Source organism: Delphinus delphis, chromosome 6 (genome assembly GCF_949987515.2).
Source record: "Delphinus delphis chromosome 6, mDelDel1.2, whole genome shotgun sequence".
Lineage (NCBI taxonomy): Eukaryota > Metazoa > Chordata > Mammalia > Artiodactyla > Delphinidae > Delphinus > Delphinus delphis.
The window spans coordinates 27,397,475-27,421,458 of NC_082688.1; the positions used below are offsets into that span (position 1 = coordinate 27,397,475).

The following is a 23,984-nucleotide window of genomic DNA, read 5'->3' on the forward strand; positions in this document are numbered from 1 at the left end:
CATCGTATATATGTACCATTTGGTTCATTTCTAATAGTAAATAGTTCAGTAAAGCTGAACACAAGGATCTCTTCCTCCTAGTTTTATTTTTGCAAAGAGAAAATAACTGCAAGGTTTCTTTCAAAGTCTTTGGACGGCCCAAAGCCTGATTAGGAAGTGACTTCTAATCCAGAAAATCGCGGACCAGAGCAGGATTTTGTGCAGTAGGTGGCTAAACAGAAGAATACTCTAGCCAGGGTGGAAGATGGATTACTTACGGCAAATTCCAGCACACATAACCCAAATATACCTTATCCAGAAAACTGACCTACCTAGCATCCATTCCTCATACAGCCAATACTTTTCACTTTCAAACTCTCATAATCTCCTTTCTACATCCAGGATTTATAAGAATAATCCAAGTCTTTAAACACTCCCTGATATAAAATATACGAAAAATACTGTATAGCACAGGGAACTCTACTCAATACTCTGTAATGACCTACATGGGAATAGAACCTAAAAAAGAGTGGATGTATGTATATGTATAACTGATTCACTCTGCTGTACACCAGAAACTAACACAACATTGTAAATCAACTATACACCAATAAAAATTAATTTTTAAAAAATATGCAAAAAATAGAAAAATTAATATTTGTGCTAAGAATGCTATGACTGCCATGTGAATCTTGCCTCTAGTCAAATAAAAGGCCACTAGAAAAACACAAGAGTTGAAGTCTTCAGCCAAGATTAACAATACAACACTGGTTTTCACATAATACATACAGAATAATTTTGTGAATTATCTGATGAATAATTTAATCTAGGACTCAGAGTGGTGCTTTGAAGAGCTGTGCCTTTCAGAGAATTTCATTTTCCTCAAATGAAGAAATCTTAAGGGATAATTTCACTACAGTCAATGCTCAGTGACTAGCCAAGCAGATCAAAACCATCCGTTCTGTGATAACCCAATCCAAAATTGCCAACAGCTCTTTTAGCCCTTTCGTACATTCATTACAGCAAATACTAAATTACCTGTGCTAATCCTGGCTCTACCAATGGTAAAGACCTTTAAGCCAAAGCCTATCGTCATTTTCTTTAATCTTCTCCTCCCACAAACTAGACAGTAGTGGCATTAGAAATAGAGATGGCACCAGGAACAAGATGGAATGAGAATACAAAGGTGTTAAACAGGAGAGCAGTGAAGTAGGAGAGCAATAGCTCTTGTTTTGTGTGTGTGGCTTTTAAGGACTTTATTGACCCAGTGGGTCCAGTAGGTTGAGTCCAAGTAGTACATCTGAGACACAGATGACAAACATAACGAGTTATCATCAGGCTGGCTTTTGTTGCTGTGGTTGTGATACCGACCACGGTTCTTGGCCTTCCCCCGATCAACAGAAATTGACTAGAGGCCAGACAAGAAATTCAGGCAAGGCTTTATTGGGGCTGCGTCAGCTGCAGGAGGGAGCGAAAAAGGAGAGCTTTAGCTCCTGAGGAACGAAATAAGGCTGTAACTTCTCATAAAATAAGACACGCTTATATTGGTAAAATTTAAGAACAACAAAAAATACATTCAGGAATATATATGTTTTTAATTATTCAAAATGGTTCCCCATCTACTAGCATAGCTAATTAAGAACTGTACTAAAACTATATTATACCAGAAATGAAATTCTTTTGGAAGTACATAATTGTCAATAACTATGTTTTTTAAAAATCTTGCTGATATACTGTTTATTCCGGAATATATGCACAAGACTTTTTCTCTTTTTTTTTGCACTTCGCCATTAGGTGTATTTATTTTAACTAACGAGATTCTAATAAGAAACTTCTTGAATTTCATTTCTGACTTCACTGTTGATACTTAAATAAAAACGTAGGTTTTATACCATACCTATCCTTGATCTGTCTGGCAGCCTTGGAGCAAATCAGGGAGAAGAGAAAGAAGGCAGTTAGTGCTTTTCATGCAAGTTTCAATGGCAGTGACATGCAAGAAAAGTTAGGATAAAAACCCTGAAATAGATTAGTTCATATTCACCAAAACATAAATTACAAGAAATCTGTACAGTTCACATCAGCTTGCATAATGTGATGTTAGAACTATAGTTGGAAATCCAGTCCCGATATAAATCACCTTAAAATAAGGAGGAAAATTTAACACTTCAAACTAATTTCAGATGACTATAAATGTTTTTTCTTACCTTAAGATTATCAACACACACCTCCACTTTCATTCAGTCTGACACTCTTCAACTAGAACAATCAACCTCCTTCATGGGGCACATATTTCTATGCATTCTGATGGTTTTCTTATACATTTCAAATCTGCTCTTCAATTTTTCTTCAGAGATCTCTTTCACCACTTCATAAATGGTTCTTCCAAGTTTTCTCTACTTGCCTTCACTGGGCAAGGACTTTGTATTCTGAGAGCTTGCCTGCTAACATATAAAACTAGGCTGCAGTTCTACAATCCTTTACCCCAAAAAATGAAGTTGTAATGGCAAAAATTCAGACAAGCAGAAACCAAAGAAACACTTCTAGCAATAGGGTCTTTCCCTCAGATGACTTCAGAGAAGCTGCCAACTTAAACCTACGCTACTTAAGCTATCTTTTTTTTTTTTTGAGAATGCTAGCACAAGTTTAGGAAGAGGGCACAGCTATTACTCAGTGCTGTATGTCACAGAAAATTGATGAAAAATACATGCAGAAACTGCTGTCCCCTTTAAATTTACATACCATATAATAGGTCCAACAAAAGGTTTTTTCCCCACGCTGACCATCATAATTAACAACACATGGCTATTATGCTTGATATTCTAACCCCAGTGTCTAGCATAAAGCTCGGCACATAGTAATATTTAATAACTACTAAATTTAACTGAACATTAATTAGATGTATTCAGCAATGTTTCTGTTGTCTCTCTTCTTCAGTTCTAATATTGTTCTTACTTGGTATTGGTCATTTTTATACCCATCCTAAAATATTCTGGTCTGCATACCTGTCTACACAAAAAGAACAGAATTGAGATTTAGAAAATGAGCACATCCCAGCACTATCATAATCAACTCCATGACCTTGTATACTAATCATTCTATTTGGTCCTTAATGCTTCTAAAGACGCATTCCAAGCTCCAGATACTACAGCAAACAACCCAATTCTGTGGCATCTATAACACGTGCCATGAGTCATACATAAAAGTACAAAGTACCTACTTTGGTACTAGGAATAAGAAATGTTAAAAAAAAGTCAATTACATATACATCAGAAACTAATATTGTATGTCGAATTTACCTTTAAAAAGTTAATTACACTGATTTTTTAAAAATTATTGTCATTATAGCTAGAATTATAACCAAAGATTTTTATACAAGTGTGAAAGGAGGGGAAGAGGAGACTCAACTCTGCACTTGATGTTTCTTTACACATGGAGAAAAGTGCCACTAGCCTTGCTCTCTATTCCCTCATTTTCTCCTGGGAAGATGATATGACTTAATCTGATTATGAGTTTGGAAGGACAAACTAGAAATAAGTAGCTCAGCACCTTTCCCTCTTTCTGGCAGCTTGCTTGCCCACAGAGAACATATGTTCTATATTCGGTTCTTTCCCTCTATTCAGCAAGTTTCATTGAAACAGGCTCCCCTCACACACAAAGACCTGAGGTAGCCCTGTACTTACATCCCTGGGTGGGGTAAGTCTGTCTACTTCTAGGATTCAATATTAGGAAGTGTGCCCATTGATATAAGCCAAATTCTCCAACATCATTTTATTTGGCCTCTTATCAACTTTATTGTTTTGTCTTATTTCCCAATTGGTTTAGAACTTGGTTAAAGGAATGTTATTTACCAGTTACTCCCAAATAACCCAACAATATAAAGACCATTACTGTTTTTAAAACTGACCATAATGATTCAATTTTGTGTCTAGTATTAATTTAGCAAGGTGCCATTTTTTTAGTGCATCTGTGTGCAAGTGTGCACATGTACACACGCATGTAAAGCTTTCATGTTATTGTTTAATATACTAGGCTGTTCATGACAAACCAGAAAATAGATGAAAAGCCAGATAATCTAGGAAAAATTGTTCCCATGTATTTATATATGTATTTATATATGTATCCCATGTATTTATATATATAAATACACCCAGTTGGTAAAACTGGAGACCCTCCATGGTTCCTCTTTCATATAGGTTCAAATTTTATAGTATATACACTGTATAAATGCAGGAGAGGTTGAAGAAGTTATACTGTGCAATGAGAAAAGGATAGAAAGTCTCAAATTATGCAGGTATTTCAATATAAGGGCCCAACTTCAAGAAATGTCTTAAATTGGAAAATAGATTGTTTACTTTTTTCCTGGAATTTCTTCTCCCAAAGCAGAAAGCTATCCAAAAGATATACATTAATATGTTGCTTGATTCCTCTAAGTTTCAGTTCCAAGAGTGATGCATTTTTGTCAATTAAACATCTCTACTTAATGAGTACCACCTGATCCCAGGATTTACCACTGCTCTGTCTCCAATACATTTATTTGTATCTACATAATACCACTTTGTGAATTATGAAGAGGTCTCAGTGAATACTTAGATTTTTAGGTTATGACAGTGTACACTATTGGAAAGCCTTCAAGAAACATTAGTCGTATTACTTTGCTCAACATCACTATTTTCAATTTCAATCACTATTTCGATTTCAATATTCTACTGAAATCCTGTTTGCCAACAATTCATTTCTCTCTCTTATCATCAGAGATGGCTCCTTTCTCTCTCTCTCTGAGATTCCCTTCCTCCATCTCTCAAATGTTATTTAAAATAAATCCTACAATTCTGACCCTTTATTTTACCAGTTATGTGAATCTGTCACTTGAGACCAAACTTCCTTAAATAAAACTGTAATAATAATGGAGAAGTAATCACAAATGGTTTTTTATCACTACCAATTAAATATAAAGTATTTAAACCAGATCTTTTCCCAATCTGCAATGAGCAGATATAGAAACTACTTTCCTCCATGAATTTATTTCAGCCCTCTGAAGATTAAGATCTTATTGTTTCTATATTTCTTCTTAATATCTTCATTTTTCTCCTTTTATAGAAAGACATTAGAAGCAAAGTACTCTAAAATAGTTCCATATATGGAGGAGCTAATTAAATAGTGTTTCCTAAACACAATTAAAATAGGAATAATAAAGAAGTTTTAGATCTTGCTTACTGTACTCAATGAATCATTTACCCAAACAGAACAAAATTTGAGATTTCCAAATTTCTTCCCAACCAGCAGAAATTTTTTAACTTTTTAAAAATAAGGAGCATTAGACCAAGTTTTAAGAGCTCTGAGTTTCAGCCCATCACATTAACCAGCAAGTCACTTAACTCTTTTAGGACTCAATTATCTCATCTATAAAATGATGAGCACAATGATATCTTTGAACCCTAAACTCCATCCTAAACCGTCTTATGTGTAGATAATGACTTTTTAAAATTATCTAAAATAAATTAAACATTTTAACAATCTAATTCTCCAAAATACAGGCTGAAATAGAGAAAGGTAGCAAGGGAAAAGTTAGTTAAAATCAGAGCACTGAAACAGCAACAAAAATAAGAATATATCTGTTTCTGAATGATAACTGCTGAGAGAAAAATATACTAACATTGTCAAAACAATGAATGTAACAAAGGCTAGATGTCACATTTTCAGGAGAAGATTTATCTTGATTTTGATTTGCAGTAAAGTCCAATAGAGTTCCTAGTAAAAACGTGAATGCCACGCAACATTGAGGAAACTTTTCAAGTTATGTCTATATGTTCACATTGTTTCATACTTCAGATTATCCTGTTAGATTTGGGACAGATAATTTTGCAGTGTTTCTTTCAGACAATCTGAAAATGACTAGGGGGCAAATATTTAATACTTTTTACAATATATTACTAAGACTTCTACCTTCACCCCAAAAATACCATATTAAGGATTAACTAGGGAAATGGAGGGGACTCAGTCAAAGAGAGTAAACAAGAGACTGTTTCAAAGTGCAATTTTCCCTTAGGCAAAAAATACTAGATTTCAAAAAAAACTACTGCGTACTAGTTGATTCCAAACATTAGAAGTTTTATATTTCCTATACATATATTTATGTTTATAAAAAGCACTATTTTTCCAAAAACATGATCATTTAAAAGTCTTCTTCACAAAACCCTAGTAAATAACTTGAAATAAACATGGAATACAGGGCTTCCCTGGTGGCGCAGTGGTTGAGAGTCTGCCTGCCGATGCAGGGGACATGGGTTGGTGCCCCGGTCCGGGAAGATCCCACATGCCGCCGAGCAGCTGGGCCCGTAAGCCATGGCCACTAAGCCTGCACGTCTGGAGCCTGTGCTCCGCAGCGGGAGAGGCCACAACAGTGAGAAGCCCACGTACCCCCCGCCAAAAAAAAAAAAACCATGGAATACAGTACCACATACATCTGTACTCTATGACTAAGTACATTTATATAATAGGAGACTGCATTTCTGTAAGACATAAACACCTACAAACGAAGTAAAGGTGAAAAGTTATAGTTTGAGCTATTCTTAAATATTTAGACTTGTTTTTAAACTGCCTTCATAACTGAAACATTCATGCTTTTTTTTTTTTTGGCCACACCGAGCAGCTTGCAGGATCTTAGTTCCCCGACTAGGGATCGAACCCGTGCCCCGTGAAGTGGAAGCACAGAGTCCCAACCACTGGACCGCCAGGGAATTCCCTTCATGCTTTTGTTGGTGGTCCTCTCCTCTCCCAGAATTCCTGACTGCAGCCACAAAAGGAGTTTCTGCCAGTACTACCTCTGCTCCCTTGAAAATACTGAGTGAGCTTCCACCCCTCTCCTTATTTTCTCCTTCCAGTGGTCAGAGATTGACACCTGCTGAATAATATTCTAATGGTGAGTTACTGTGAGTCAGAAGTTGGAAATACACAAAATCCTTTCTCCCTTTTCATCTGTGATCTAATCTAGAAGACTGTTTCCCTTTCACCTTATTCTGTACTTTTTTCTCCAGTGTAAGCACCTGTGGGCAGGTAACCATTCCCTCCCTCCTTGTCTGACAACTGAGTTACGTGTGGCAAGATTGGGATGAAGTGGCTGGTTAGTTATATTGACTTGGAAAATGTCCCATAAACTCAGCTCTTTTCATAGGTAAAATTCAAGTTCTAAATTCGGAGGAGAGGGAGAGTTGGTAGGAATATTAATTTTGCTAAGGGATCCATGCAGTGTTCTGCAAGCCAGTTATTAGCAGAAAAACCAAGTCTGCTGGGGCTTTGGCTACTTGTTCAACCAGAAATAAAGCTAATGATCCAGAACTCATTTGCTGGTGATCTTTCTGCATATATTTACTATCAACCAAACTCCTAACAGTTAAAAAAAATTAGTGAAAATTTGTTCTAAAATCCTTTTCCACTTGTGCTATTTTTACTTGTTCACTTTCAGACTGTCTAATGCTGGTAAATAATTAACATAGCTTTGTGTTCAATTCTCATGCTGATGTACTGCAACATGATCACTTAAATATTAGTATTTAAAATACTCTTTTTGAAGATAATGAAGTCTAAAAGGACTCATGGCCTAGATTTCAGCCTACAATATTTTTTGTCCCCATGAGTTATTCATATTAATCTGCTTTAATCACTTTAATATGAGATATTTGCAAATAATATACATTAAAAGAATTGTTTCCAAATATCTAACAACATACTCCTAGTCCAATAATTAATCTTCCAAGTCATCTTTCCCTACTCTGTCAGCAGTTAGGTATCTGAGGCAAGCCTGGAGTCCATGCAGCTGGTTAGGAAAGTACATTTAGTTTTTGACTTGGAATCAAACCATAATCTGGATACTATTTGGATATACTAAGAAAATAATTGCAAGTAACTCTCAGTTAAGCATTTTTCTTGAACAATAAACTCAGATTTCTGGCTAGGAAACACTGACAAATAATTCGTTTCAACACATCTCCAAAGGGATCAAGCTACTAGGCAGTACTGCAAAATGCTGGAAGACAAGACCAAATAGTGAGATAAGAAGCAAAGTGGCACATGAAGAAAATATATTTAAACCACAAGGTGATTTATTTTATCAGAACCTTTCCAATTTACAGTATACTGGAAACACATTTTAACAAAGCTGGAAAGAACAAAGGAGAGAGAGAGAACAGAATCTTTTGAGAGGAAGAAGAAAGGACTCTGAAAATGTCAATGGAAAGAGAAACTTGGGAGAAACAAACTTTTATCAGTTTTTCCAAGCATCAGGTCCTATTTAAATTCAACTGGATTCAAGCTATTTTTGAGTACTATGTCCACATTTTATAGTTTTCCTGTCTTCTTCCGCTCTCAGGTGCTCAGCTGTTAATTCTTGCTGCTATGATTATGCCTGTCATTAACAGCTGCCCTACTCCACTAGAAGGGGACTCTGTTGACAACCAGGAAACAAAAAGGAAAAAAACCTAAAAACTTAGTAGTACCATGTACATATTAATAGTCAACAGACTCTGAGACACTAACATGAACAGAAGATATTAACTGCCACTCACGAACTGTGCGACACTGATTCTGCTGACTCAGACATCTTTTGCTTTCTGCATGGTTTTTTTTGCTATGTTCCAGATATTTGAGGTTATCACATAAATGCCCTCTGAATAGGTGACATATCTATACTTTTAGAATAATTTAAAGTATGATACTATTCCCTCATAATTCCTTTATATAATAAGTCTTACAAAGTGCAAAGATGAATTTTCTTACAACCGACATCCAAATTCAAGAATTAATTGGTTAACTCGTTTACAGCAAAAGAAATTTCCATTCAGTCAAAAGGAATTAATTTTTAAAGTTCATGTTTAAAATGCAGGGATTTAAGTCAGCAAATGTTATCTTCTCAAGGAAGTTTCTTCTACCCTCAAGTTCATAGAAAAATCATAAAATGAAATCACTGGTGGGCACACATGGATTATAAAGCTACCTTTCAAGCAGCTCACTACACAGTCCACAAAGACCAAGAAAATATCAAACTCAAATATCTTATCTTGATAAGACTACTTCACAGTATATATTTTACTAATTATATAGCTTTATTTCACACTCTTTCATGCCATTTTCTATATAGTCTACATACTTATTCTATATCAAATATCAAATGATTTGATAAATTGGTAATCATTTAAAAATGACTCTACTTAAAATAAGAATAAGAATCTAGAATTCAGTATCTCTTAAACACCAGGATCTAGGTTAAAACATTAGCAGTCTTCTTGCTCTACTATTTGTATCTTCACACCAAATATACCCCTTAGGGACCTACATTTTCATATTTTAATAAAGCATTCAAACAATTACTTAAGCTGAACACTGGGACATTTAATAACAAATTTACTAAGTTTCACAATGCTTTCATATGCATCAAGTCATGATGTTTTCCCAATCAGCTCATTGAAAGGTACACCAACTTAGATTTTTATGAATGTTAATAGCAATATCAATCTTCTTTCCTTAGTTATAAAATGTTTATAACAAAGGTATGACTCAGCTAAAGTATACAAGTACCTTTAAAATAAATGACCAAGGGGGAAGTAATTGAAAAAAGAGTAATGTCATTCATCTGAATTGAGCATTAAACAAATAATTAATTTGTTCGTGACCCCAAGGACACACACTTCTAAGTATATGCTTTGGAATAAATGAACAGCTAGCATTTTACTTAACAAGAACTGCCAAGCCTTTTCTAGTATCAGAAATGACTGAATGAATCCAAAATCAAACGGGAAAACACCACTTTCTTTTAAACAAAACTTTCCTTTTTAAGTGGATTAGTCTCATTTTTTTGGTTGGTTTTTTGGTACCTTTGAAAATTCTTCAGGTTCCTTTATATCTAATGACCTTGTTGCAAATTCTAGTAGTTCTTCCGAGTTCTCCAGGGCATTATTACATTGACTAAGCTGACTCTAAAAATAATAATAACAAAAAATCATTAAGAATTTCCTATTGTCATCAGAATCTTAAATATATACTGTTACAATGAGCGTTACAATCTTAATAGCAATAATTGAACAAACATTTTATAGAGGTACTGAAGCAAGGTAATCACTAGTCATATATATAACAAATTTTAATTATCTTAAACTGTCCATAATTTGTCCAGAACAGCTTAATTGCATACAGATATATACTCATCATTTAAAAACAAAAAAGAAAACAAAGCAATTATAAATGGTTGGGGTCAAATTTATTTAAAGATTCTTCTCAATCAGGTAGTCAGAAAATTTAAAGTAAAATATCAAAATAATCCATCTGCAGGCAACATCCTCTATAATGAAGACAAAATTTCTTGATGATATTTAATTAAGCTAAAGTTCATGAATCAAGTTACAGGTACACTCAGTTGAGCACAATCTTAGTACTCCACTTATCACATTACTCAAGTAATACATACTCCTATAAATGCTAATTTACAGTTTCCAAAACTGGATAACATAGGAAGTGCCTAGATTTAAAAAAAATCAAACAGGAACAAAAAATGGTAACTGTTACAGTGATACACTCTGTTATAGTGATGTGTTAATTTCACCTAACACAATCTTTCCTATTCAGTTCTTTCTCTCCCCTCCCCTCCCCGCTTCTCTCACATTATCATTTGTAGATTTAAAACTAAGCCCTGTTATGTGAAAATACTTTTAGTGATACCTTTAAACAAAGAAACTGACCCATTTCTAAGTTTTTAAATGTATCCAAGATTCTTCTTCAGAATATTTATTAATATCTATTCCGTATTCAAATCTACTTAATTTTCCCTTCTGATACAAACTAAAGATAAACTACATCTGGTTTTATTGGTTTCTGATGTGCCCTGTTTTACTTTGGAAAAGCAGAATAGTTCAGTCATAGTTTGGATTAGAAAAGGTTTTCATGTGTCATTCTAAGAACCTAACTACAATTTCATAAAAATACTGCTCTTCCTATGAGTAAGCGTCTTATGAGTTTCAAAGAATTAACAAACCACCATTTGAAATAGAGCTTTATAAAAGCAAAATCACTGAGAATAAGATGGTAGGTATAAATGGTCCATACAGGATCACTAGGGCAGAGTAAGTCAATGTAGTATAAAAGTAAAAAATACCAAGAAGAGGGCTTCCCTGGTGGCGCAGTGGTTGAGAGTCTGCCTGCCGATGCAGGGGACACGGGTTCATGCCCCGGTCCGGGAAGATCCCACATGCCACGGAGCGGCTGGGCCTGTGAGCCATGGCCGCTGAGCCTGTACGTCCGGAGCCCGTGCTCCGCAGCGGGAGAGGCCACAACAGTGAGAGGCCCGCGTACCGTAAAAAAAAATACCAAGAAGAATAAAGAATATATCTCAAGGAACTATTAAAGTGTTAAAAAAAAAAATCTGAAGTCAAAGTTGGAAAAAAATATATCTTATTCTAAGAAAATGCTGTAAATTTGCTTTCAAGTCAAAAGGGAAAGCAAAAAAAAAGAGAGAACAAAGGATTACAACTTAAAGAGCACTTAGTTATTCAGAGGAATTACTAAAATACCTTAATAAAAACAACATGCTATTGAGTTTGTGAACCCAAAGAAAGAACAGAGATGCTCTATTAACTCCAAATAAAGAAAGAAATGGCATCAGTAGCCAAGTTGTGATTCTTTTTAATACTTGGTTTTTAAACTACCCCAAGAAAGCGTTATGGTTTGAGACCACCATAGGTTTTCCTTTGAACCATAACACAAGAACATCATGAAGAATGAAGTTATGTTCACTAAGCTTACATCTCAATAACTTAGAGTCTTATTTTACAACCTACTGTCCCCTCAATATCCCGTGCTCTCCCCTAGATCACCATTTCTATTAAAATACTGTGAAAGGGGCTTCCCTGGTGGCGCAGTGGTTAAGAATCCGCCTGCCAATGCATGGGACACGGGTTCGAGCCCTGGTCCAGGAAGATTCCACATGCCATGAAGCAACTAAGCCCGTGAGCCACAACTACTGAGCCTGCACTCTAGAGCCCGTGAGCCATAACTACTAAGCCTGTGTGCTGCAACTACTGAAGCCCACGTGCCTAGAGCCTGTGCTCCATAACAAGAGAAGACACCACAATGAGAAACCCACGCACTGCAACAAAGAGTAGCCCCTGCTCACCTCAACTAGAGAAAGCCCGCGCACAGCAACGAAGACACAGTGTAGCCAAAAATAAATATAAATAAATAAATTTATTTTAAAAAAATAAATTAAAAAAAACTGTGGAAGTTTTTGTGCCACTGAGAAGAAAAGTCAAGTACTAAGAATCAAGTACTGAGGATAATAAAAGGATGGAAAAAATGGAATCACTATAAAAAATGAAGATCTGTAGTGATGATAAGAAAAGATGGTGCTAACATCTCTGCAGTCACCACTTCCAAAGAGTATTTAGAACTCTGTTTCTCTCATTTTCTGCAACATTTTGAATCCCCCATCAATATTCAACAGCTAATGATGAATTTGATAGAATACTTGATCAAAAAATGAGAGTAACATCATCTCATTTAAAAAGAGCCCAAATGCAGTTTGCATGGAAGACTTCCACGAATCAGATCAGTTGCAAAAATAATAATTATGTTCATTATCATTTTAATTAAGAGTCACAAAACCCAAAGTGGACAAAGTTCATCTAAGACTCCATGAGAAAAAAAGGTTAAATAAATTTATATGACCCAATTATTCACTCCTGGAAATTTAGCCAATAACTAGAAATATACATTCAATAGTTTACAAGAGCAATAAATGGAGCCTGTTGTAAGATGAGCACTATAGATTTTACGTGTACACACATATACCTAGCTCTGTATAGGGCTGCCAGAAAGTAAGTTCTGATATGAAAATGTCACACTTCTCCTAGAAGTCTAAGGACATATTTTAAACCAAAAATCCACGATGGATAGAGATTACCTAATTCTGAAAAATCTCAAACATCTTGACTTAAGGACAGCACACCTAAATATCAAAATCCACATGCCATGACATGAATATTAGATCTCTCCTCCAAATCAGCAGTGACTTGACTTAAAGATGATTCTAAGACTCTTCTAGACTTTTAATCTTTGATTATCTTAGCAACTGAACTGCCTCTTACCTGGAATACCCTCTCTTCCCTTTATTAAGTAAGCTTTTCCCTCCCTCAGAGTGCTTCAAATCGGTTTCTAATTGTTCCTGAACTCAATTCCCTACATGATCACTCTGCATTACATACAGCTGTACAGTGTTTACATTAACATTATTCTTAAATCGGTTATACCTTACAGACATTTTCGCTTATTCTTATAAATTCTAATCTCTTTGGCAAAAGGATTTGATTTTCCTTTCTCTTGCATTTCTTGCAAATTACCCTCCATGAGAATGTGAAATGCATAAGGGCAGGAACTGTTTTGCTCACTACTACTAACTCTAAATCCAGCATAGCCGTAACTCAAATTTTACTGAATGAGTGCATAAAATCTTGATACTGGCAATCAAATATTATCACTGACTTCCCCATAAATTATTAAAGTAGCTTCTCAAATATGAATTTTGAACATTAAAGAGGTGGAACATTCCAAGGTTTTTCAAATTCTTTTGTGACTCTATCTTTAGTATAAGCATAACAGGACATAATGAAGATGATACAATAATTTTTAAAAATCCAATGATAATTATGACTTCAATGTCTAATAATGCATTTCTAAAGCTATTATCATATGAGCTTTGTTTCCAGTGTATGTGAATTTTGAGGAGAAGAAGAAAGGGAAAAGTAGAGAAAAGGACCTAAGAGAAGCTAGTCAACTGCCATTATTTAAAACCTAGCAATATAATAAGATAGGTGAATAATATGGGACAAGGAGAAAGTATTTTTCCTCCTTGGAAAAATTTCTACACTAATGAAGGGTATTAACAGTTCAATTTTATTTAGCTAATTGCAAGGTTTTTTGTTTTTGTTTTTGTTTTGTTTTGTTTTATTTTTTGGCCACGCAGCATGGCTTGCAGGATCTCAATGCCCCGACCAGGGATTGAACCCAGGCCATGGCAGTGAAAGCCTGCAATACTAACCACTAAGCCACTAGGGAACTCCCCAATTGCAAGCTTTTAAAACTGTGTCTATTGGCTGCTCCTACCTTCCCTACTAACAATGCCAGAAAAATAAACTGCATGCACAATTAAGCAGAAAGAAGATGCCAACAAAACAAGGCACCAACCAGGTATCTGAAACTTCCAGGTAAGAGAGAAGAAAAATAATAGCAGCAGCACTGGAGCATCACTCACTTCAGGGATGGTTAAAGGTGGCAGATAAAAATTGATAATGTACATTCACTTGATGGGAAGAGGAAAATGTAGGAGAAAAAATATGACTCATGGCCATTTTGGTAGCAAATTTAATATGTGGTATAGGCCAGGCTGACAGAAATGGTGTCTGGTGAATACAATGAAGATAATTAGAGCTGCTCTGACAGAGAAAAAGTATGGGGAGGGAGAAGGGAAGGTTAGAGATTAAGCAACTGAACGCTTAAAGGGTATTCCAAACTGGTGCTATGAAGAAGGATTTGGGCCCAAGACAGAACAGAAATCTCCACAGGATGAGCCATGGGTGAGATCTTCAGAAGATGCTGAGTTTTCCTTTATTCTCCAATCTTGCTTTTTTAAATAAATGAATTTCTTATTTATTGAAATTTATGGATACTTTATGACTAATTACCTTTAAATGATTTAAGTACAGTTGGCTCTTGAACAATGGGGGGGTTAATCCATATATAACTTAGAGTTGACCCTCCATATCTGTGGTTCTTCTGCATCCACGATTCAACCAACCACAGACCGTATGGTACCGTAGTGTTTACTACTGAAAAATATCAGTGTATAAGTGGACCCTCACAGTTCAAACCCACGTTGTTCAACTGCAGTACAACTCCCACCTCCTAAATATAAACAACAAATCTCAACCTGGGAAGAATGGACAGACTTGAAAGGGTATTTAATACTGGGAAATTATGTGTGTACAGCATGTTTGTAATTAAAAGAGAACATTTGTATTCTTCCATAGCTTTCAGATTCTCAAAGACATCTGTGACCAAAATCAGCACACAAAAATCTGTTGCATTTATATATATGAACAATGAACAATCCAAAAAGGAAATTAAGAAAACAAACCCATTTAGGGACCTAATGAAACTTAAAAGCTTTTGCATAGCAAAGGAAACTATAAACACGATGAAAAGACAACCCTCAGAATGGGAGAAAATATTTGCAAATGAATCAACCGACAAAGGATTAATCTCCAAAATATATATAGACAGCTCATGCAGCTCAATATTAAAAAAACAAACCCAATCAAAAAATGGGCAGAAGACCTAAGTAGACATTTCTCCAAAGAAGACATACAGATGGCCAAGAGGCACATGCAAAGCTGCTCAACATCACTAATTATTAGAGAAATGCAAATCAAAACTACAATGAGGTATCACCTCACACCAGTTAGAATGGGCATCATCAGAAAATCTACAAACAACAAATGCTGGAGAGGATGTGGAGAAAAGGGAACCCTCTTGCACTGTTGGTGGGAATGTAAATTGATACAGCCACTATGGAGAACAGTATGGAGGTCGTTAAAAAGCTAAAAATAGAATTACCATATGACCCAGCAATCCCACTACTGGGCATGTACCCAGAGAAAACCATAATTCAAAAAGACACATGCACCCCAATGTTCACTGCAGCACTATTTACAATAGCCAGGTAGTGGAAGCAACCTAAGTGTTCATCTACAGATGAATGGATAAAGAAGATGTGGTACATATATACAGTGGAATATTAGCCATAAAAAGGAACGAAATTGGGTCATTTGTAGAGACATGGATGGACCTAGAGACTGTCATACAGAGTGAAGTAAGTCAGAAAGAGAAAAACAAATATCATCTATTAACGCATATATGTGGAATCTAGAAAAATGGTACAGATGAACTGGTGTGCAAGACACAGATGTAGAGAACAAACATATGGACAACCAAGGGGGTAAGGGGGGGGTAGTGGTGGTGGTGATGGGATGAACTGGGAGATTGGGATTGACATATATACACTAATATATATAAAATAGATAACTAATAAGAATCTGCTGTATAAAAAATAAAATAAAATTCAAAATTTGGAAAAAATAAATAAATAAAATCAACAAGTCAAGCATACCAATACCAAAAAAGGGAAAGAACATAAAAGATAATTCATAAATGGCAAAAATATCAAGAAGCATGTTAAAATATTCAACCTAATAACGAAGGAACTTCAAATAATAACATGCTTTCCTCCCTCCATTTAGTTGGTAGAAATTTAAAAAAAATATATATCCTTACCCAGCAGTGAAAAGATCGTTTTTGCATCTTGTTCATGGAGGGTAAAGGAATACAACCATTTTGGGAAACAATATGGCAGTATAAAGAACACGAAAAATGTTGTTTAATCTTGATGAAATCATCAGAGATGTCCACAAAAATACAAAATACTTGTACAACATGGAGCTACTTACAGTAGCAAAAAACAGAATAACTAGGGGCTTCCCTGGTGGCGCAGTGGTTGAAAGTCTGCCTGCCAATGCAGGGGACACGGGTTCATGCCCCGGTCCGGGAAGATCCCACGTGCTGTGGAGCGGCTGGGCCCGTGAGCCATGGCCGCTGAGCCTGCGCGTCCAGAGCCTGTGCGTCCAGAGCCTGTGCGTCCAGAGCCTGTGCTCCACAACAGGATAGGCCACAACAGTGATAGGCCCACATACCGCAAAAAGAAAAGAAAAAAAAAAGAAAACAGAATAACTAGATACCTAACTATAGGGAATTGGCTTAACAAATTTTGATAGGTAATATTAAGATGAAAGTTTTCAAAGACTTTTCAATGGCATGGGAAAATGTATCTGGCATAATAAGTGATTAAAAGGCCAGGTTAAAAATTATACATAAGATAGTAATTCTATTAAAAATGTCCCTACATATGTGTATTATATATGTATATTTAAATGTATATTACAAAAAAGAAAAAAATAGTGACTACTTCTGAGTGACAGGACTATGGATGATCTTTATTTTCTATTTTATAATTTTTCTAAATTTTCTGTATGAACAATAAATATTATTCCTTTGTAAAAAATTAAAAAAAAAGAAAACAATCCCATTTACAATAGCATCAAAAAGAATGAAATAGGGCTTCCCTGGTGGTGCAGTGGTTGAGAGTCCGCCTGCCGATGCAGGGGACACGGGTTCGTGCCCCAGTCTGGGAGGATCCCACATGCCACGGAGTGGATGGGCCCGTGAGCCATGGCCGCTGAGCCTGCGCGTCTGGAGCCTGTGCTCCGCAACGGGAGAGGCCACAACAGTGAGAGGCCCGCGTACCGCAACAACAACAACAACAAAAAGAATGAAATACTTTGCAGTAAATTTAACCGAGGCAAAAGACCTATTCACTGAACACTACATAACACTGCTGAAAGAAATTAAAGACACAGATAAATGGAAAGACATCCTATGGTCATGGATTGGAAGACAATATTGTTCAAACATCCATAGTACCAAAAGCAATCTACAAATTCAATGCAATCACTATCAAAATTTCAATATACACCCACGTATACTGCAGCATTACTCACTACAGCCAAGAGACAGAAGCAGCCCAAATGTCCATAGACAGATAAATGGACATACCACATAAAGAAAATGTGGTAAATACATGCAATGGACTATTATTCAGCCATAAAAAGGAAATCCTGACACATGCTACAAGATGGATGAACTTTGAAGACATTATGCTGAGTGAAATAAGCCAGTCACAAAGGGACAAATACTGTATGATTCCACTTATATGAGATATCTAGAGTAGAAAATACAATGGTGGTTGCCAGGCAGTGGGGCAAAGGGCAAATAGGGTGTTGTTCAATGAGTACAGAGTTTCAGTCCTGCAAGATGAAAAAGTCCTAGAGATCTGTTACACAACAATGTGAATATAGTTAATACTACTGTACATTTAAAAATGGTTAAAAGAGTAAATCTTAGGTTTTTTATCACAATTTTAAAAAAACGGTATCTATGACCAAAACAAAGTTAAGAATCATTCTTCTACAAGATATCAGTACAGTTACACAAAAAATTCACTAATTTTTGCTTTCAATAAATCAAGCATTATACAGACTAAAATTTATATTTAAATAGTTGCACGATCTCACCTGTAACTCCTGTGATTTACGAGCTTGTTCCTGCTTGATACTGTTAATCATACTTTCTTTTACCTCATCCAATATGGAGTATAAACTATCAAATTCTTCATCTAACTCTGAAAGTATGTTAGAAGAATTTTCCTGTTTAATAAACAAAGATTTTACTTAAGAGCTGTCAAACATTAAAAAACTAAAAGATATAGTACTTACCAAAGAATAGATTCATATTATGAATCTAATATCAGCCTCATATCATAAAATAATTAAAATTCTAATATTTGACATACACCTTTAAAATCAGATAAATCCAAGAAGCTGGCTGCTAATGCTGATAGTTCTACTTCAGCAATGCTGTGAGTTAAGTAGCCTTTTATGAACTAGCCCATACTCTCCTCACCTTTTATAAGACTGTTTCCACAGGACAATGTGAAAGTTTGTTTTAAGGTTGTCAACTTTGTCCAGACCTTCAGGCTCTAAGGCAGACCCTAAGCCAGTGGTTCTCAACTTTTGGTGTGTATCAGAATCATCAGTGAAGCAGATTTTAATAAAATATTCCAGAGATTTTGATTCTGTAACTCTGAGAAATAGTCTGGGCATTATAGGGATGGGGCTGATTTTGCGCAAATTTTTAAATCTTTCAGGTTGCCTAAAACACTGCATTTACATAAGATAAGCAGAATTAAAACACTAAGCAATTCCTTACTGGGTCCTAAGAGATTTATTGAACACTGAATTTCGGTGCTAGAAGGAACCTCAGAAATCATCTACTGACTAGAATCTGTAGTCAAACTCCTAAATTTTATAAACTAAAATCTGTTTATAAAGTCTGTTGACCTCCAAGAGTTCCTCACTGCCTCATTAAGCAAGATGATGCTATTTCAACAAGAAATAACAAAATATCTGTGAAATCCCTAGATAAGTGATATTCACACCTGCAACAATTATGAGATAGAAGAAATCATCTTAAGGCATTTTTCAACATAGATGAATCATTCAACTAAGAGAAGCGAAATTGGCACTGGTTTACAAAACTAATACACAAAATCTACTGTAATATTACAATCCAAACTTTTGCTTAAAATGTTTATAAAAACCAGACATCATCTCACTGGAGTCTTGCCAAAAGTGGTGTTAATCATTTTACTAGTTTCTTTACAGTAGTAAGAACATGACGTGGAGGAAGAAATGTGCAGTCTGGAAGGCACAAATTCCACATTAACAACTCAGTAACAGTGCGACCTTGGACAAGCCACTTGAATTCCTGGACCTCAATTTTTTCATCTGTAAAAAGGAATTGGACTGCTCTTTCCCCTCAATAACCAACTGGCACATTCTTACGGTCTCTCGTCCACTACAGCTTATGCTCCCATCTTCAGTGTAGTTTAATTCCCCCTCTATTTTCTTTATGGATGATAAGGTAAAGTCCTAATAATCTGTCAATCAGAAAAACAGTGTGAGCCAGCTCTATCTAAAGGTACCCTTTTACAGATTTCAAATGTGATGATTCTCTTGTCCATAGACCAAGAGTTTTAGAACCACTAGCTTTGCTTATTTAAAGAAACTGGATTAGTGGATTCACCAAATTTTCCAATAAAATAGTTTGAGAAAGACAGTTAAACTGGTGAAGATTATAATTAACTAACTTCAATTACAGCAAATTCAGAAGTAAAGAAAATACAAGACCATAAGGTTTAACAGGCCAGGCAATTACCTAGGCTGAACCAAACAAAAATCACAGGAAAGGATTCACTGTCTACAAGTATCCTGGAAATCATCTATGTTTATTTCACAAAGAAATGACCCTTAAATTAATTAAAGCACATTCATGGGAAAGCATCACCAGCTTATCTTAAGGCCTCTTCCACAATCAACATTTGATTATTTACAGTACGGCTTATCCACCTATACCTGGGGCCATTTCCTTAAGTATTCCCCTCTCTCCTCAATGGGCACTTTACCTTTTACTTTTATATCTTAATTTCATCTAGTTCTGCAAGTGGACCTCTCACCATCTACATTTTCCTTCTACTATTTACAGTAAAAGAAATGTTTAGCTTCCCAGTACTTTTGGAAAGGTACAATTTGCTCTTAATTGGAATTAGAAAAGACAAACATGAAACGGAAAGGAAGAAAAGGGAGCATTATAATATTCCTAGCAATATTCCAGAGTTTTCTTTTTCCCTTACTATTTGATCTTTCCATGGAGAATGTGGGAATAGCAAATAAAGCATTTTTATTTATCTGCCATTTCAAAACCCTGCTCTCACCTCCATTAGTTTATAATCTATAGTTGACAGTGTATATTTATACTTCTGATTCGATCCAACAATCATTAATTGTGACATATTCACACAATTTTTTTTTAAAACAGATTCATACCTGAACTCCTTTTAGTGTTTGATTTAGTGTATCAATAAAGTTCTGAATTTCATCATTTTTATTTGCCAGAGTTGAAATGATCCTTTGTAGAGCCTCCTAGGATAAAAAAAAATTTTTTAACACTATGATATTTTATTAAAAGAGAACTATAAACTTTATAACAACAACTCTCTAAACAAACTCTGTAAGAGTATATTACATAATAAACAGGAGCAACGTAAAACTGTTCATTGTTCAAACGCTATAATTACAAAAGATGGGATATATATTGGTACTGTTTTACAACCTCTTACTCCTAGTGTACAACTTAATTACCACCATATCTTTCACACTGAAGGTGATCAATATTATTTAACATAAAGACTGTTACTTTAGGTCATAAGGCCATGGCAAACGAACAGAACCAAATCCTTAAACGTTGCAAAAATAAATGGAAACTTCTAATCAACATCAGGAAATGAGGAATAAAAGCAGAGACACTGAAATTTGACATTTATTTATAAAATTTGACATTTATTTATAAAATTTGACATTTATTTATAAAAATTAAAAACATATTTTAGAAATATGAAAGTAGATAATAAATTTGCAGTTAAAATTACAACATTCATTGCAATATTTACAGATGCTATAGAACCATAATAAATAAGGTAATTTTAGTAGCAAATACCTCAGACTTTTTGATAATGTTTCCTATTTAAATAAAACACTTGATGATTTAACTTTCTCATACTCTCTACTTCAGTGTTGTCCAATAAAATTTCCTGCTATAACGGAAATATCCTACATATGTGCTGTTCTATATGGTAGTAACTAGCCACATGAAGCTAATGAGCTCTTGAAATGTGGATAGAGCAACTGAGGAACTAAATTTATTTTAACTTGAATTAATTTCACTTTTTATTACACATGTGACAAGTGCTGTCATATTGTACATCACAGGTCTAGTTGTTTAATAACTCTTCACGGGCAGTAAAAGCAAAATCCAAACAAGGTACTTGTATTCTCAGTAAAAATCAAAAGCAAGTACTTTCACTTTATAATTTTTCCCAGAAGTACAAGTCTTATTTCCGTAAGCACCTACAAACATAAATATTTTAGTAATTTCCTATAAGATTTTGTGTAATAAAGGTTCTCCTCAAAATATTATCAAAAACTGATAAAAGGCTAAATATAGGGCTTCCCTGGTGGTGCAGTGGCTGAGAGTCCGCCTGCGAATGCAGGGGATGCGGGTTTGCGCCCTGGTCCGGGAAGATCCCACATGCCCCGGAGCAGCTGGGCCCGTGAGCCATGGCCACTGGGCCTGCACGTCCGGAGCCTGTGCTCCGCAACGGGAGAGGCCACAACAGTGAGAGGCCCACATACCGCAAAGAAAAAAAAGGCTAAATATAAAGAGCTCAGGAAATAATCTGATAAAGGGATGACATTTGATATAAATGCTCATAAAGCATTATAGTAAAAAAATTAAAATAATTACAGCTCTCATTTCATTCTCCCAACAATCCCGGGAGATAAGTAGGTATTATCATCCCTGGGCCAGACTAAGGCTCTCTGCTTCACTTACCAATACTATTTCTTCCCATCCTCACCACTGTTGTTATTTTAGTATAATAACACAATGAAGTTATGCTATGAAAGAGTTAGCTGTTTATCCTCTCGGTGTTCCCTCCAGAAACAGGTACATGGAGATTTGAATACAAAGACAACGCAGAATGCAGCCAGTACCTGGGGGAGGGGTGGGCACAGCTGGAGGGACGAGAGTGGTAGTACCGAGATGTAGAAAAGGAGGGTAGAAGACTTAAGAGTCTTTCGAGTATTCATCCAAGACAGACTCTCTATATACTTTAAAAAACACAATGGAACAGTAAAAATGGTTCTGCCAGTCCTCGGCCTGTGTACTGTAAGCTTCAATTAAGATTGGGCTTTTCAGGTTAATAGACTGACTATCTGCATCCTCTTCTAACCCTCCCAATGGTAGGGTTACATCCATATTATATAGATGAGAAAACGGAGATTCAATCAGTTGCCCAAAGTGACACTGCTTGTAAAGTAATGATTATGCTCAGTCTATCTCGAAAGCCCATGCTCTTTACCACTTTAGAATACTGCCTCTAAACCTAACCAATTTGCCCATTATATGAAACACCCATATAATAAATTACATATTGTTTTAATATTTTGGTTTGCTAAGACTCTTCAATGACATATAAAATCACTGGAATTTTCTTGGAGAATCACAGCTTGAGCTTAAGTTTTGTCCACTGAAATTAGTGAAATTCTGGTAAAGGAACTTGATTGTAACATTTTAACTTCTATCCACATACAACTATTATAATTCAAGCATCTGGGACTTCCCTGGTGGTCCAGTGGCTAAGTAAGATTCTGCACTCCCAATGCAGGGGGTCAGGATTCGATCCCTGGTCAGGGAACTAGATCCCACATGCCACAACTAAAAGATCCCACATGCCACAACTAAAAGATCCTGTGTGCCGCCACTAAGACCCAGAGCAGCCAAATAAATAAATAAATGTTTAAAAAAAAGAAAGGAGTATCATTTTAAAAAAATAATTCAAGAATCTGACATAATATAAACACATATAGAAATTCTGGTATTCCAAGAAAAAAGTTTTGAAAGCAGGACTACATTAGCTGAGTTCTGAAACTTTACCCTAGCCTGTGTATGTGACATGAGGTTAAAGTTTTCTCTAGGTGGTAAGACCCAGGGAAGAGATCTATACAGGGATACTGTGTTCCCAATATAGGAGGTATGCAAGGGGAGGCAAGTCCAGTAGAGCTTTTTTTTAAGTATTTTCTAAATATGGCAAGCAACATACCAGGGCAGGATAAGAAACTTTGAGAAAGAGGCAAAAAAGAACTAAAAGATACCATAATGCACGGAGTTTTCTACCCTACTCTACCCCTCCAGGGCCTCCAAATTTAATCACTAGCTTTTATAATGGAGACACAAGTAATTGATAAAGAAGCTGAGGAGGAAGTACAAAGAAAGTGATGTAAGCTGTGTACAGCACCTATTCTCTGAGCTCCAGACCATTTTAATCCAACTTCTTACTTGAAATCTCCACTCGGATGTCTCAAAAGCACTTCAAAACTCAACATGTCATAATGTCCTCCACTAAACCTGAGCCCTCCTCTAGCGTTCTGTCTCTGCCAATGGCACTACCAGCTGTAAAACCAGAAACCTAGCAACTCAAAATCAAAAACAGAAAAAAAAAAAATTAAAAAATCAGCAGAGGACCTGAACAGACATTTTTCCAAAGACGACATACAGATGGCCAACAGACACATGAAAAGATGCTCAACATCACTAAAAATCATCAGGGAAATGCAAATCAAAACCACAATGAAATATTACCTCACACCTGTCAGAATGGGTATTATCAAAAAGACAACAAA

The 23,984-nt window shown here is 35.6% G+C and overlaps 1 protein-coding gene across 1 annotated transcript in view; it reads right to left on the minus strand.

Moving 5' to 3' along the window:
• The window catches only part of FSD1L (fibronectin type III and SPRY domain containing 1 like), a 65,234-nt gene that overhangs the window by 31,279 nt on the left and 9,971 nt on the right, over positions 1-23,984 (minus strand). Inside the window, exons 2-5 of the mRNA XM_060013355.1 lie at positions 20,571-20,666; positions 18,201-18,332; positions 9,846-9,947; positions 1,877-1,899 (exon numbers count right to left, since the gene is read on the minus strand). Of these exons, the coding sequence (XP_059869338.1) occupies positions 1,877-1,899; positions 9,846-9,947; positions 18,201-18,332; positions 20,571-20,666 (353 nt within the window). The remainder of the gene's footprint in view (positions 1-1,876; positions 1,900-9,845; positions 9,948-18,200; positions 18,333-20,570; positions 20,667-23,984) is intronic.